Consider the following 14,873-nt stretch of genomic DNA (forward strand, 5'->3'; position numbering starts at 1 on the left):
CGCCCTCCCCCCACACGGGTCGGAGCCTTTTAAATATTCCCATGGACGCGCAGAGAGGGCTTGTGGGTTTCCCACGTATGATAATGGCCAAATGGCATTTCCACTGCTCGAATTGGACTGTAAGGTGAGGAATGTCACCAAGCATCGGCTCCGAGTCCGATCCTCTTAAAGAATGAATGGATGTGCCCTAATACTGCCAAGGCAAAATTTGGCGGCTCATGTGATGGGCTGCTTGCCAAATCTGGGAAATATTTTACATTGTGCCAGATGCCAATTAGGCAAGAGAGCTGTAATCTATTGACCTTGATGATTAACTACTAGCCTACTGGACGTCTTGGGACATTTTTTCTGGTGACAGCCTACAACATGCGTCAGTACACACCCCGAGCAGTCATAAGCAAGGGTTAAAACGCGCAACGTGAGAAGCCTTACTACGACTTCATTCAACTATGCCACGCCTTTAAACGTAAACAAATGGGGGCTTGACCAATAGAATCGAGGATAGATCAGCCGATGATCAGATGACTGAAAAGGAGAAACTATTTAAAACTCTAATGAGACACTTGATGCAAATACATTTCTTGAGCACCGGTTTCACAGCGCGCACGAAACGCACCACGGGCTCTCGTTGCTCCTTTTAACATTACTGGATCTAAACTCACCTACCGCGCCACCGGCTCTGTGAAAGACACAGTTAATATTCCCAGGAAGCTTTTTCCCCCCACATTCGTTTGTGGTTGAGAAATGAATCATATTACCCTTTCATTGTGGATTTTCCTTCAGTGTGCTCTTGTGTTCTTTTCGTCTGGGCTTGGGGAAAATGCAGTTCTTAAAGGTAAGAAGTAGTATTTTGCTCTTTCACTGAGGTCATATACTATTTTTTCCAGCCAAAAAGGTGTCGGAGTTTGCATTACAAATGTAAAGCGGGACAGAACTGCGCTTCTTAATCTAACTGTGAATAAAATAGAAAATTTAAATTCCCGACACCCACTCACCGGCTTGATTAATACCGTTTATTGGTTTAATTGCATTAGGCTACAAATACGAACAAGTGTGGAATAGTGAGTGAGCTAGAAAAGCGGGGATGGATTTTAGGCCGATTACGTGTCCTTTGGGAAAGCAGAGACTTGGATCAAACCCCAGGGAAGATGGGCAACGCCACGTCTGTGAACTGTGTGGAAAGATGTTCCGCTGAATCCGCGTTTTACCACGCACCGCTCACAAGCTTTTATTAGGCTATCCTACCGGCCCAGCAAGTCATCTTGGGCTTTGTGACCCATTACCAAATGGCGTGAGTCCATAAATTTAATTCAAATCTGAATTTTGACGTCTCGCGGTTGGCGCGACAACGCGTTTCCAGACCGGTTTTAATTCATGTTTTAGCTTGCAGCAAGCTGGAAAGCTGATGGTACCGGTTGGGTTGATGGGATAACCTAGGCTACTAAAAGTAGAACATGATGTAGTGGTAAATAAAAAGCTGGATAAACTGAGACCAGTCGGTGATCGCCAAGACGCAAAAAAAACAAAAACCAACCAAACTAATATAACACTAATATAAATAAATCTAATGCCCTTTTTTAAGAATAAAAAAAAAAAAAACATTAATTTCTGCTTTATCCCCTTCGAATAGGCTACCATATCCTTGCATCGTTTGATAGTTCTTAGCCTACTATTATGTAAACCATAAATGTCTCAATTTTAGAGTGTAGCTGGATTTAGCCAACACTACATCCCTGCTACAGAAATGTAAAAACCTGGCATGATGGATCAAACAACCCCTTAATATTACCGCTTTAGCCCCAGGGCCGAGCGCTATACGTGTAAAACCATGTCAATACTAGCACTGAAGCTGTGAGAGAATGAAATAAAAGATATGGGTGGCGGTGACATTTTGGCCCTGCGCCTGCGTCACCGGGAGGGCGCACACTCAACCCACATTATTGTAGCAGATGTTGCCGCAAGAGCAGTTGATTGGCTGTCTCAGCTACTGCATGCAAGTGTAAAGAAAAACAGATTGGCTGAACGGTCTCTGAAAGGTTACCTTCTGTGTTTTGAAATTGAACCAATTTAGGGGAGATAAGTAAATCTTCTAGGTCTTATTTTTATACACTGCACACATCAGACAGGCAGGAGATGGGAGGAGGAAGCAGATTTGATCTATTGAGGTGCACCCAATGACCATTTCTTCAGTCTGATCTAATATCCTATGTGTCTCAGATGGAGAAAGTGGATTTGATGAACTGTCAGTGGACGGCAAGTCGCTTGATGACCTCATCAAGTACAACATGCGCAAGAGTCTAGATCTGGACCAGGACGGCTGCTACCTGCAGCCTGGCAAGAAGGGGCGTCTAGAGGAGTGTGGCTTCAATGCCACAGCCAAGACCATCTTCATCATCCACGGCTGGACGGTACGTATGAGCACACAGAAATGCAAGCAAAAAAGAAGACTACAGTTCACTCTGTCCACTAGGTTTTCAATTATACTCTCTCTCTCTCTCTCTCTCTTTCTCTCTCTCTCTCGACAACATGTAACCATCTCTCGCACAGCATTCGTCTTGCAGTCAGATGCGAGTCTGTGTGTTAACGGATGGAAGTGTTGTCTCTTCTCTACAGCTCTTTGGTTGTTGGAATGTATCATGTGAATGTCAGATAACTGAGCTGGGTGTCTGGGAGGTCACCAGGTTAAAGTAGTCAGTAGTTTGGCTGAATGACTGACTTCCCTGTCTTTCTTTTTTTTTTCTCAGATGAGCGGGATGTTCGAGAGCTGGATGCACAAGCTGGTCTCTGCAGTAATGCAGCGGGAGAGTGAGGCCAATGTGGTTGTTGTTGATTGGATATCGCTGGCTCACCAGCTCTACCCCGATGCTGTCAACCACACCCACAATGTCGGCGTCAACATTGCCACCATGCTCAACTGGCTTCAGGTGTGTGTGTGTGTGTGTGTGTGGTCATTTGTCTTGATTGCTTACTTAGACATGAAAGCAACTTGGTTTATTCTTACCATTTCAGTTTGTGGTTGAAATTGAATGCTCAAACCTTGCTGACACAGTAGTTTGTAACCATTATCACACTGATATCAGAGGTTCCTGGTTAGGTTAAACAAAATTGAACACTCTCAGTCAATCGCAATGAAACGTTCTCCCAAGCGAGTGAGTGCAATAATGGCACTGAACCTGCCATTGTAACATTACAGTTAACAGTACAGTAGCCTCACACAGGCTGAGGTAGCTAGTGTCCTATATAGGCCAGGTGTCTTTAGTATATAGGGCTGATGTATACATAGATCTCATAAATTCTCAAAAGGTTTTCTCTGCAGAGTTATAGGGATGGCAGGGGGATTGTATAAGTGATTAATGGTGTATTGGTGTGATCTGAGCCATCTTGGCAGCTAAGTTGGTGGAGCCAGTAACACTGAGTGGCAGTAGGACAGCTGAGTATCTGCAAATCCGTACACTTGTCGTAGCTATAACGCTTCCCTTTAGAACAGCTGGGGAAGTAAAGGCAAACGGTCCAGGTGATCATTTGGGCACTGAACTTGAACTTCCCATTCAGTCATGTAGCACATGTTCATATACACAGATTTCCTTCTGTATCTCCAATGCAGTTTGAAGAGATCCTGGCCTTTGTGAACATGACAGACTTTTCTTTTTTTTGTCCCCAACAACAAAAGTTGTCAGTGTGTGTGCAGAGGTGAAACTGTATGAAATAAACTGTGAAATATCCATTGCGTCACAAATGCAGGATGTTTCAGGGACATTTTTGACATCTTTAGGCAATAGTTCTGTTACAATCTGGTATGTTTATTTTTGATACCTTAGGTTTTTGTGCCCCTTGAAGGGAAAACGATAAGGAAAGCAAGCTATTTAACACTACTGGGACAAAGCCAACAATACCATTCAGGAGTACTGTCACGAAATTGGGCCCGGGCACGAATGGCGAGTGAGGAGGGATTTGGGCGTACCGCCACTTGGTTGTAAGCATGGACAAAGAGTGTATTTCATGGAGACAAACTGAGACAGATGGTGGAGGCGCTGTTGCATGGAAGAGAGCGCAAATATATTCTGCCCTTATTAACTGAGATTGGCTTGGTTGCAGGCACGACTGATTGTCATTGGCTGTAATCCAGGACTCGTTCAGTATGGGTTAGCATTCACGGTGGCAGCTGCTGATGTAGTGTTGCATTGCTTTTCTCTAACAGGATGAGCTGCAGCTGCCTCTGCAGAATGTGCACCTGATTGGCTACAGTCTGGGGGCGCATGTAGCAGGCTACGCAGGAACATATGTACGAGGAACCATTGGCAGAATCACTGGTAAGTACAATTGCCGCTATCTCTTTTTGCATTTGAGACATGATGTTTAGTAATGACACCTCAAAGAGTGTGTTGTTTTTGCCCCAAACTTATGGCTCATTTCTGGCACTCATAGGTCTAGACCCAGCAGGGCCCATGTTTGAAGGTGTAGAGGACCAGAAGCGCCTCTCCCCAGATGATGCTGACTTTGTCGACGTGCTGCACACCTACACTCGAGAGGCCTTGGGCGTGAGCATTGGGATCCAGCAGCCAATTGGGGACATTGATATCTACCCCAATGGAGGTGAAGTGCAGCCAGGCTGTGCGCTGGGCGATGTGCTGGCAATGGCGGGAAGTAAGTACTTAAGAAATGGCTGCTCGTGCTTGATCATAATTAGCTTGTGGGGTCCAGCTGTCCAGAGGGCATTAGGAGGTTCAGATAGAGGGTTGTGAGTTAAGTTGTATTAGCTGAAATCAAGAATTGAGCTCTTTACTTTTAGTGTCTTCATTTGTCCATTGCCACCTTGACAGTCGTCGGGTACAGTGGCAGCTGAGTTGTTTTGGGTTGTCATGGCATTATGTCTAACCTTTTGTACCAGGTTTGGTTTAGTGTTCATTTTAAGGTGTTTACTTTGATAAGCTGATTGTATCCCTATCTCTGCTAAATGGTATAGGTTAGTCCTCCTGTTGCCTTTGAAAATTTTGCAAGGTAGTCTGTCTTTACACTGTAGCCCATCTAACCTTCCCTCAATTTCCCCAGATTTCATGGAGGTGATGAAGTGCGAGCATGAGCGTGCTGTGCACTTGTTTGTGGACTCCCTGATGAACAAGGACCACATGAGCTTTGCCTTCCAGTGCACAGGCCCCGATCGCTTCAAGAAGGGCATCTGCCTCAGCTGCCGCAAGAACCGCTGCAACAACATCGGCTACAATGCTAAAAAGATGCGCAAGAGACGCAACAGTAAAATGTACCTGAAGACACGTGCCGATACTCCGTTTGGAGGTGAGTTGAGGCAAGGAGAAGACCAGGAAATTCATTGCATTTTTACCTGCAGTCAGTCTTATCTTTATTCCTATAATGTTGGCTTTCTGGCAGAATACTGATAAGCGACTCTACAATCACTGAAGTTTATTAACTTTACTTCATTAGCAATATCGGTTTTATGATTCCACAGTTGCATCATAAACTACTCCTACTGTACACTATTCTTACCCCATGCTCCACAGTGGATCAACCATTAACTCTTTATTTTAACACTTTTAAGGCTACCACTACCAGATGAAGATGCACGTGTTTAACAGAAAGCAGTCAGACAATGCAGATCCCACGTTTCATGTCCAGTTGTACGGCGGCCACCACGATACAGAAAACATGTTTGTCGACGTGTAAGTACTTCCCCTACTGCAAAACTGCTCTTTCCATATGTTGTGGTTTGGTCTTACTCGCTACTCTTGAATATTCGTTTGAATTTATGCAGAATTGATACATGTGACACATACATGTAGGGAGTTTCCAGAGATTCTGTGTTTAGTCATCTGGTTCTCTAACTAACCCTGCCTGATATTCTTCCTCCCTCCACCCAGCCCTGACAATGTAGGTCTGAACTTGACCAACACCTTCTTAGTGTTTACTGAGGACGATATTGGTGACTTGCTCAAGATCCGTTTGAGCTGGGAAGGAGCGTCCGACTCCTGGAGCTCTGTCTGGAAGAACATCAAGCAGTCGTTCTGGTCCTGGAAGAGCACGCCTACCAAGCCTGTGCTGGAAGTGCGGCGGATTCGTGTGAAAGCTGGAGAAACGCAGAAGAAGTAAGTCGGGGAAGCAGCTGTGTAGTCGACACACCTCTGTCATGGCTATGTAGAATCATTATTTATTACCCCTTTCATACGTTTACTGAGTTTGCCTTTGTGTTGTCACAGGTTTACCTTCTGTGCCCAAGACCCTTCAAAGACTGAAATCTCACCAGGGGAATCACTAACTTACGTGAAATGTCGTGATGGCTGGGAAGTGAAACCAAGAAAACGGTACAGCATATTAAAATATCGTTGGATAGCTTGTTGTGATCTGGAATTTATTAGTAATCCAGAACAATGGAACACTAAATGTCATTTGACTCTAACATAATTTAACAGGGAACTGCACTGTTTTCTCTTGGTGTGTGGAAAGTCTTGGCAAATTAACAAACGTATCAACTCTTTTTGATTGACAGACTGCCCATGTAAAGATTCAGCACTTCCAACAAGCAATGCACCGTCACCATGGGGACCCAATGTGGAATAGCGAGAAGCACTGCCTTCTCTTCATTTGAGCACTTTGATAGGAGGAGGATTGATCAACGCACGGTGGGAGGGGCTTGATGAGCACCTGGATGGTTTCCATTGGTTTCTGGTCACGATGACTCTGGGCCCTATCCAATGGGACAGCTAGAAGACAGCGCGCGGGCTGGCAGTGGGGGCGGGCCTGAACATGTTAGGATTGCCTGAGGATTCACAGAACGTTCCTTTGTACGGACTAGTGTCAACTTGGACTAGTGAAGTAGAATACAGATTTGTGTCAGTGGACATTCACCAGCAAATATAGTCGCTGTACTGTACATTTTTTAAAAACTTTTTATTTATGAAGAATGGAAGCACTGCAAGACCAAGCTTATTTATCGAAGCACATCCAATAATGAAGCACATGTTGAATGCATTTCCCCTAGCTGCAGTATTTGTCTGTTTGTGTTTGTGTGTGTGTGTGTGTGTGGTGAGTGTGTCTGTGACCAAGAAGTGTGCCTTTCTGCTGAGAGAGATTATTGATACACTGTATAACCGAAGGAGATAACTGAGCTCATTGCACGTGATCTTTCAGAGGTTCTGTGCATAGTGTTACTGTATGTGGCTTATTTTTGGGGGTGTGTTATGTACATAATGTAAATAACCTTTTGGAAAAATAAAATTCACTTATTTGTACTAACTCTTGCTTTTGCCTACTTTTTAAAAAAATTTTTTTTGACCTTTTAAGACCTCTTACTGTTAAGTCGGAGTTCTACTTTGCTGCTTTGTCAGATTTGCCTTTAGGACATTCTTAAAAAATAAAGGCCGTGCCTATTTTAAAGTGGGTTATCATATTACGAGTTGACTAGTCTAAATGCCTTACCAGAATAAGGAAGAGCATTAATAAAACCAGTTTTTTTCTGAACAGTTTATGAGAATCCCATCCTGTAAATGTCCACAAACGGATTTGATGTTCTGTTTTTGCATGTCCCAAAATCTAACTTTGCTTTCTAAAAGCCCATGCCACATCAATCTGTCAGAGAGCCTATGAGTGAATATACAGACGAACAAATAAGTTGCATGCATTTTGGCTGTAATGGAAATGTAAACTAATGAGAGCATAGCAACTTTTCTGAAGTCATACAGTCAGTTTTTTGGGGGGGCGGGTTTGTATTTTTTGCAACACTTGCTTACCCATAAGCTCAAATCTCTCAAACTAAAGGATAATCACTGTGTAATGTGCCAGTCGGAGTCTGAAGACCGTAATAAATCGGGACTCCCTCAAACATTCCAGAGTTTTTATGACACATTTCCATCTGTTTGTGCATGAAGTGGCATAACCACAAGACCCTACTGAGTCCTTTTTCCCCTCTGAAGTGCCTCCTGGACCTCATGCCAGACATAGTGAGTCACAGAAACTCAAAACGATGATCGTGACGCTTAAATCACGCCATCCTCTTTCCTGTCGTGTTTCACTGAAATGCCTGCGAGGTTGGTATTTAAGAGGAGGTTTAGAGAATATTTCAAATAGCATGCTGCACTTACAGTAGAGGCCAGTTGTTTTTAAGGTACGCCCATCTACTACAGCCAGGTGGTTGTCTATTGCTCCTGTCCATTCATTAAAATGACAGACAAGTAAACTCAGTTGCTGTGCTGTTCTTTGCCAGCTTGAATACTCCCTGTTAGCTAACATGATTCATGCCTTTCTCTTTTGATCTCTGTAATGCAGTTCTCATCTACACTTTCACTGGATGCTTTTTAATTGTTGCAACACTTTTGGTAAACCCTAGACGCTGTCATGCATCAGTAGTGATATGATGTAAATAGCCTACAATACAAATTTGCATGTTTTTCCATTTGTATACCTGATAATGTGAATATTGTTAGTGATCCACACTTCTATCTATCTATCTATCTATCTATCTATCTATTCTTTTATTGTAATTTTTGGTTGTAACCCGACTCTTCATGCAGCAATGACCCATTACCCATTCCCCCAAAACCCCAAACCCAGTAATGTGGCAGTTAAAGAGATACTGGAGCTGTTGTGTCTGACACTAACCATCATACCACCCTCAGCGTTGCTTTGATGACTTGTTTTCACTATTTTTCTGTTCAACAGTAAGAGTACCTAAATTCACAGAGGCCTATCTACTTGCCTTATATGGAAAACCATGAGCATGTGACTCACTGTCTGAAGGTTTGGTGTATCATATAAACTGTCTTTAATTGTCTTCTGCATTTCCTTACCATTGCAATAGGTCATTAATCCATTTCCACATTCATTTTTCATATTGATATATTGGAAACAATTTTTAAGGTGGGTGTGTATAATTCACCTTCTTCAAATCAATTTGTTCCAATAGTTAAGATGAAGTGGGTGAATTGGTGGAAAGTGCAAACCAAATGAGATGTAAGATTTCAGATTAAGCCAAACGTTGCAGCACAATATTGGATAAACACATTAAAATACTGTTAGCATTGGTGTCCACACTGGCTACTGTAACTGGCCTGCTGTGCTGTAATATGTAAATTAGGGGTATGTGTGAAACTCCAAATCATCTCATGTGTACCATTATTGTCTGCTCTGTTGGGTTGTAACCAAGAATTATCAGGGGAACTCCATTGACAAAAAGTGAAAAAGTGAAACGAAAGCTTGAAATACCACAGTGGTTTTGTTGCCAACGGACGCAACTGTTCATTAAACCTCCCTCCTATAAAGAAACAAGATTTACATGAAAAATAAACTAAATTCATGAAATAAATTTGAAAAAGAATAGACCCTGCTGTGATGTAGAATATTATTTGTAGTATTTTATGGTCAAACAATTCTGTAAAGACTACTGGTTGGCCATAGGTATGACAACAGCTAACCTACTGTACACTACCTTCTCTGAAAAACAAAAAGGCATGAAACACAAAGAAACCACGAGCAACATCTAAGTTAGAAAAGAGGACTTGCAACCAGAAGCTCGCCAGATCAAAACTCCAGATCAGCTTTAAGGCTGATGTTTTTGACACTGGCTCCTGCTTGAAATACCACTTCACACAGGACTGTATGTACTAACCCTCTAAAAATAAGAATGCTGCTCTATGGTCACATCACATGGACATATGACCTTCGCCATAACTTAAAAAGTCAGTCTGTCCCACAGTGCTTAGTGAGTACAGGATCCATACTGTAAGCATAAAGCTTCTGAGAGGAGGAAAATTGAATCTACTGGTCAGGTCACATAACCACATCAACTTCACAAAGATTTCAAAGACAAACTGGTCTTCGATCTTGCAATCCTGCGATAAATTCCTTCATTCCTGCCCTGTGATGGAGGAACATAAGCTTGAACACAGTCGGACATGTAAATGCTTCTAGTTCGAGGTCCTATAAGCAGTTTTTCTGTGTTATTGCTTCCAGATATTTTGGCACAGCGAGCGGTGGGCCGTTCTATGCCGTCGGTTAGCCGAGTGCCACGTGCCTTGCAGATTAAAGGGTGTTGGTGCACATGATGCCACATGTTAGGATGTTGGCTAATGCACCGGCCGCTGCCCTCTGGATCAACAGCAAAGAATCAGAGGGGGTGGGGTTAGGGGGGTGGGGTGGGGTTAACTAAAGACTGATGCAAGTCCTCCGTCCCACGCACGCTAAGTGGTAAGCCGTCGGCGAGAGGAACCACGTTGAAGGATGTTTCAGAAACCTTTCGTGACATCACGGCGGTCACAGTGGAAACACTTCAGCATGGCCGGCTGTTGACCTCCGATCCCCCCGTCTACTGTACCCAGTGTGATGCCAAACAAGGGGTTATGGCATACCAGTCAAAGTCTGGCAAGAGTTGAAAGCATGGAGATCACATGGGCTCGCACCGTTTCCAAGTAAAACATGTCCTAAATTTTCTAGGAATGCAAGAGGATAGGAGGACAAAGGTGGGCTCATGTCTTACCCACAGCTGTTTAGGGAATATATCGTTACATATGGTTATTTGAACAACAGGCTCACTAAGATATTTGATCTTAGAATGTTGTTTTTGAAGATTTGCTGTGATAATAAATGTTAGGATGGTGTTATACTGAATAAATGAGCCTTGCAATCATGTGACATGCTGTAAGCTCATTTATCTCTGTTAGCATAAAACGGACTACATTGAAGCGGTCACCTGTCCCAATGTTTTTTACATATACACAATCATTTTTTGTCTTGAGAAACACTAGCAGACCTAGAAACTGTTATGATGCTGCACACTCCCCAGTGATACATATCTAGAGGATGTTATCACATCCTCAAATGAGAAAGTAGAGATCAATATGCACATTTTTTTCTGTCATGTTTCTGTTGCTATGGCCACTGTGGCCAGTGTGATGGGTGTGCCTGAGAATAGCGCTGTTTCTAGGTGGCAAGACACAGGCTAAACCTATCATAGAGTACATTATCAAAATAAATATCACGCTATCCTCAGATGGTCCTCTCTTTGAGGCTCCCAGATGCCGCGCTTTAAAGTCCATATGTGCTATATAAATAAATACACAAATATATATGGTCTAACAGTACACACCATGTTTGTTTACTGGCAGCTATAATTACACCGCTGTCACCTGGTTCTCATGCGTGTGTGAGCGCATGAGTGCTTGTGGGCTGTGTATGTGTGTGTGTGTGTGTGTGTGTGTGTGTGTGTGTGTGTGTGTGGGGTGGGTGGGGGGGTGGGTTGATTTTCCACAAGCCCCCTCGGTTCCAAGTGGTACATACATAAAAACTTGACACCGTTGTTATGTCGTCACGTTTGTTGTTTGTGCTTTCTTTACCTCTCCTGCTTCAGATCAGTACTGTGTTATGCTGTGACTGCCTGACAGACGTTTCAGGGTCTCAGCTTTTTAGATTTTTTTTTTACTCATCAGTCATTTATGAAGAATTGTGTTCTACTGAGTTCATATGTAGCTGAAACATCCTTTACTTTCTGGTGAGAAACCAGAACCGATTCTGTTGAGTGGAGATGAGTCTGAATAAACGGTATGAGGCTTACGCCGTGAAGTGACCTTTCCCACGGTTTATGGTTTATTGTCTGGCGAGTATGGTGGGATTATCATGTTTTAATAAAAGCTGCATTACATGGAATGAAAACTCATTTAATCTATCAAGCAGGCGGGAGAGGAGGAGGAGGAGGAGGATGGGACTAGCCGGGGTCTTTGTCCTCTAATAGACGTCCAGCTCTGTTCCTACTCAAGCTGGACTGCTGCCTGGCTCTGGACTGCCCACTGCCTGTTGTCCTCTCTCCCCTTCACCCCCTGAGAAGGATCGCCCCGATCAGACCATACTCTGCCCTGACCACACCCCTACCGCAGGCCATGCTGTGCTAACACAAGCACAACTGGAGAGGCCAGTGAACCAATGGCGGAAGAGCTGCCCATCCAGTTGACCCAGTCAGGGTGAAGCTGATAGTGTTCTGCTGAATGTGATACATCAGCATGTTTTGCTCTCACGGAATTTCCCGAAATGGGGGGATTTTATTCGCTTTCCTGTGAATGTCACGACTTTGCCATGATTTTTCCTTCGAAATATTACTAATATTACGGCGATTATGGGATGATCGTGCTAATGGGGTCACAGTGAACATAAATAGCTGGTCACATGCATGTTCGTAATATATTGTTAAAAAAAAAGATTCAAATTTCATTGTAAACAAAGCCAAAGTGTCACTGAGCTGCGACTAATCCACTCCCAGGTGTGACTCACAGCCAGATTTCCTCAACGGGTCGAAGGCAGATGCGACTCGACTTCCCGCTCTCATTCAGGTTACTCAGTAGCTTTGGAAACCGTCTGTAAACACACCTTCATCATGGTGTCAAACTGAGTCACAGCACTGCCAACCCGGAATAAAATTTTAAATATGCCATGCACCACATGGCAACAGTTGCCCTGATGCCAGTATTGCCAAAACAGAAACTGCCCTATACCTTTTATTGTCCTCACCTTGTCACAGATGAAAATTACTGAAACATTCACCAAACACTAACGCTGTTTGTCTTGAGCAGTTGGAGAAAGAGTGTTTCCTGTTACATGTAGCATGGAAAACATACTTGGTGGTGGTGGCGTGATGTTAACCATGTTTTTGATCAAGTATTAGCAGCATTAGCAATGATAGACTGCCAATTGCAATTCGATCCGGAGAGACTAAGTGAAGGACGAATGACGAGTTTTTATTGCATGATTGAAATTATAGAAGAGTCTAGACTTTACAGGAAAGCTGTGGCGATTTTCTGCATCATGAAATTATCACAGCGTCTAGACACTGGTGGTGGTGAGAGAACTGTAGAGATGAACTTTCTACAGGTGACCAATGGAGCCTCATTCCTGGAGTTGGAGTCTCCTGGTTCACTACAGGAGGTGGTGGTGGGGTGGAGGTGGAGGTGGAGGTGGAGGTGGAGGTGGAGGTGGAGGTGGAGGTGGAGGTGCGGTGCATAAACAGCAGCACTGAAATGACAGCTGAAGGCAGACGAGCAAGGAACAGTTTTAAATTCTGGCACCAGCATGATGATTGGTTCTCAGAATGCGTGGAGAAATCCGATTGGCAAAAAATGGAAATAACAGAAGCAGGAAATGACATCTGACAGCATGGGAAAATCTCCTATCTCTAAAACTAGAGAGAGAGTTTGCGTAAGAAAAGTAGTCTTCCTGATTGAAACTTCTTTATAACTTGCCTTTTGCCGTAAGAGAGAGATAGTGGTCCCCCCCCCCCACACACACACACATGCATACACACACGCACACACACTCACCCACCCACTCACCACCATGCTTTTTTCTTTCTCAGCACACAGAAACTCAAAAGGCGCTCCCACACTATCACAGAGAACATCACTGTTAACGGGACAATATTGGATTCAAACACTCTCTTATTCACTCCACTCCAACAGACACACACACACACACACACACACAAAATAGGGTTTCAAATGTTGGCCCAAGCATAGCCGTTTCTTCCACGGCTATTCTATGGTCTCAGAAACGTAGGCTAAGACTTTCTCATGGGAAAGGGCCAGAGAAATATGAAGAATGCAAAAGAAATGCCCTTGTAGTCCGAAAGAGAGTAAAAAAAAAAAAACTATAATCTGCTGAGAATAGGATTTATGTAATTCTCACATGTTACAAAAGGATACATCAGGGTCCCCACCCATGGATTAAAAGTGAATTTTGGGTGTAGGCAAGCTGATTGGGTTTAATTTCTCTTGCCATGCTGCTGAAATCAGCTTACATTTAGTAGTTTGGAACGCTGTTGTGTTAATGGCATAATTACACAGTGACACTGATTTTTTTCAAAAGTTACAGATGGTTACAGAGCTGCTATTGATGATGTGTTACTCATTTTATGATGTTTTGATTGGGTTGTAATGAGGTGTAACTATCTATTAATATCACTTTATTTACTTTTAAATGACTTCTTTAAATTCACTTTCATAGACTTTTATAGACTATTATTTTTCTGGGTCAATGAAGTGCATTCATTTGCAAAGCATTAAACTCCAGTGCAACTATAAATATCTATAGAAAATCTTACTATAATATGGATGTCCAGATTTTTTTTGAAATTATTACACAGCAAATCCAGTGTTCATAAGTGTTGATTTTTGAATGCCAATTATTTGGAATTGCCAAGTGTTGATAGGAGAATTGTTTGTCCACTCACAGAGCTGATAAGGCTTTAGGGCAGCATAGTGTTGATTTTTACACTCTCAGAGTTAAATTAACACTAACTTGTTTGCTGTGTACACATGGAAGCTGATTTAAGACTAGTCTCTTCTTTACACCGAGTCGCGGATGAAAACAGCCACCTTCCACGGCCTGGTTTCTACCTGTCAGATCCTATTCTCTTGCTCTCACGATCATGGCACCTCTCCTGCCTGCGTAACAGAATAAGCGGCTTTATGACGAAGGCATAAACCAAAACTCTTGGCATTGTTTCCAATCTAATCTGGATGTGTGTGTGTCTCATTAGGGTTTTAACCAGGTCTCCGTATTGCTTCTTGGCTGGTCTGGTCAACTTGGGCAGATAGAAGATTAGATAAATAAGATAATCAGCTATTACTATTGTGTTATGAGACTCTTATATATTGCATGTGACTGTATTGCTTCACAAATGGAAATTGCTCTTTTATGTTTCATGGCAGAAATTGGGGTCACTGCATGCTATTGTCAACCCAAATAAATGAACGGTATACATGGTATTTGGCTTTGAAGTCACATGGTTTGATTCATATGATTCGAAGATTGTAACTGGCTTGTACAGCAGATCAAACACGGCGGAGTCTCCATGTACCCCCCACCCCCCCACCCCACCCCGCACC

General features: G+C 43.1%; 1 protein-coding gene across 1 annotated transcript; it reads left to right on the forward strand.

The window, feature by feature from the left end:
* Positions 1–578: 578 nt before the first annotated feature.
* lipg (lipase, endothelial) lies at positions 579–7,245 on the forward strand. The gene is made up of 10 exons (XM_071918607.2): positions 579–835; positions 2,218–2,408; positions 2,745–2,924; positions 4,199–4,310; positions 4,426–4,644; positions 5,050–5,292; positions 5,555–5,675; positions 5,874–6,098; positions 6,210–6,314; positions 6,500–7,245. Exons 1-10 carry the CDS (start codon positions 745–747, stop codon positions 6,510–6,512), a joined length of 1,500 nt encoding a protein of 499 aa, XP_071774708.1. The 5' UTR covers positions 579–744; the 3' UTR covers positions 6,513–7,245.
* The last annotated feature ends 7,628 nt before the right edge of the window (positions 7,246–14,873 follow it).

Source organism: Centroberyx gerrardi, chromosome 8 (assembly GCF_048128805.1).
Source record: "Centroberyx gerrardi isolate f3 chromosome 8, fCenGer3.hap1.cur.20231027, whole genome shotgun sequence".
NCBI lineage: Eukaryota > Metazoa > Chordata > Actinopteri > Beryciformes > Berycidae > Centroberyx > Centroberyx gerrardi.